Raw genomic sequence first — 1196 nt, 5'->3', positions numbered from 1 at the left:
CCTCAAACTCACTGACCAAGGGAAGTTAAAGGACAGAAAAAAATGGGGCTGAAGTGCAGCTTCTGCTTTGGTTATTGCCCAGCTTTGCCCTGGCGTGAGCAGATCCAGTGTTGGGGGAAAGTCTTAAGCTACTGTTCCCCTTAAGGGGAAGGAAAGTTTACCAGCTTTCTCCTCTGCCTTCTGTGGCTCTCCCAGGAGGGTCTGAAAACACTCTCCCGGCTCACACGCACCTGCTATTCTAACCAGAAAGCTGCCGCACACCCTGGTCTGTCCCAAATCAGCTCGCACTTGTGATCAGCACCTGGACTGCAAACGCGATCACAGGGGGCAAAGCTGGGGCAGATGGGGGCAAAGAAAAGCCGGGGCACGGAGCCGACCGCAGGGCCATGGGAGCAAAAGCCTCGACCCTCCCTCCCGGCAGTCCCACGCACACCAGCCTCTCGTACACAACCGCACACGCGCTTTTCCCAGAGGAGTTCACTGCGGCACCTCTTCTCTGTCCCAGCTGCTCTGCCTCCGCTAAGAGGAATTTATGGGTTAAGGATGATGGTGACATGAGAAATAGTAACAAACAAAATCGAAATGCCTTCCTGGCAGTCCAGAATTACAGCAATGGGGACTCAAGACAGGCTCCTCAAGTCTGGCTCCGAGCAAGGTTTGGAGCTAGGTGTACTATCTGCTGGTGCTGGGCACGGGCTGCGCTCCCCCCAGTCCCCAAGAGCACACCCCGACCGTCTGTCCTGATCAGCGTCCTCCGCAAAGGCTGGGGGGGTCTCTGCCACGCTGCTGTTTGCAACGCAGTTCTTGCCATTAGGTTTTGCTTGGCTGTCTGAGCCCTCCACAGCCTCAGTCTGCTCTGGGAGGGAAGGGCTGGGGACAGAGGCCCCCTCCTCCTGCAGCGGGGCGAGGGGCGCAGCTGGTGCCGCCTCTGCAGCAGGGGGAACATCGGCTGCAGCCACCACAGATGTGGAAGTGACTTCAATAGTGATGGAGCCCATGGCTGCCTCTGGGTGGTCGCTGCTGACCCTGATGCGGGCAACCAAACCGGAGGCAGCGGCAGCATCCTGAGGGCTGCCGTTGGCCATGGCTTCACGGACCACATTTGGCTCCAGGAGGGTAGTGCTCAGGTCGGAGAGAAACGAGGCTTCCGTAACGATGGCGGCTGTCTTCGCCACCCCATTTCGGTCGCCCCCCGA

At 58.9% G+C, this 1196-nt stretch overlaps 1 protein-coding gene across 1 annotated transcript in view; it reads right to left on the bottom strand.

Moving 5' to 3' along the window:
• Nucleotides 1-620: 620 nt before the first annotated feature.
• Nucleotides 621-1196, bottom strand: part of LOC104162089 (membralin-like) — a gene marked incomplete at its 5' end in the record, with an annotated part of 5095 nt that continues 4519 nt past the window's right edge. Inside the window, one exon of the mRNA XM_009700735.1 lies at nt 621-1196. This exon is cut by the window's right edge and continues 252 nt beyond it. Coding sequence (XP_009699037.1) covers nt 621-1196 — 576 coding nt within the window.

The sequence above is a fragment of the Cariama cristata genome, unplaced genomic scaffold, assembly GCF_000690535.1.
Source record: "Cariama cristata isolate BGI_N322 unplaced genomic scaffold, ASM69053v1 scaffold10855, whole genome shotgun sequence".
Taxonomy (NCBI): Eukaryota; Metazoa; Chordata; class Aves; order Cariamiformes; family Cariamidae; genus Cariama; species Cariama cristata.
The sequence above is the reverse complement of the archived record's forward strand: the minus strand, read 5'-3'. Positions and strand labels throughout refer to the sequence as shown.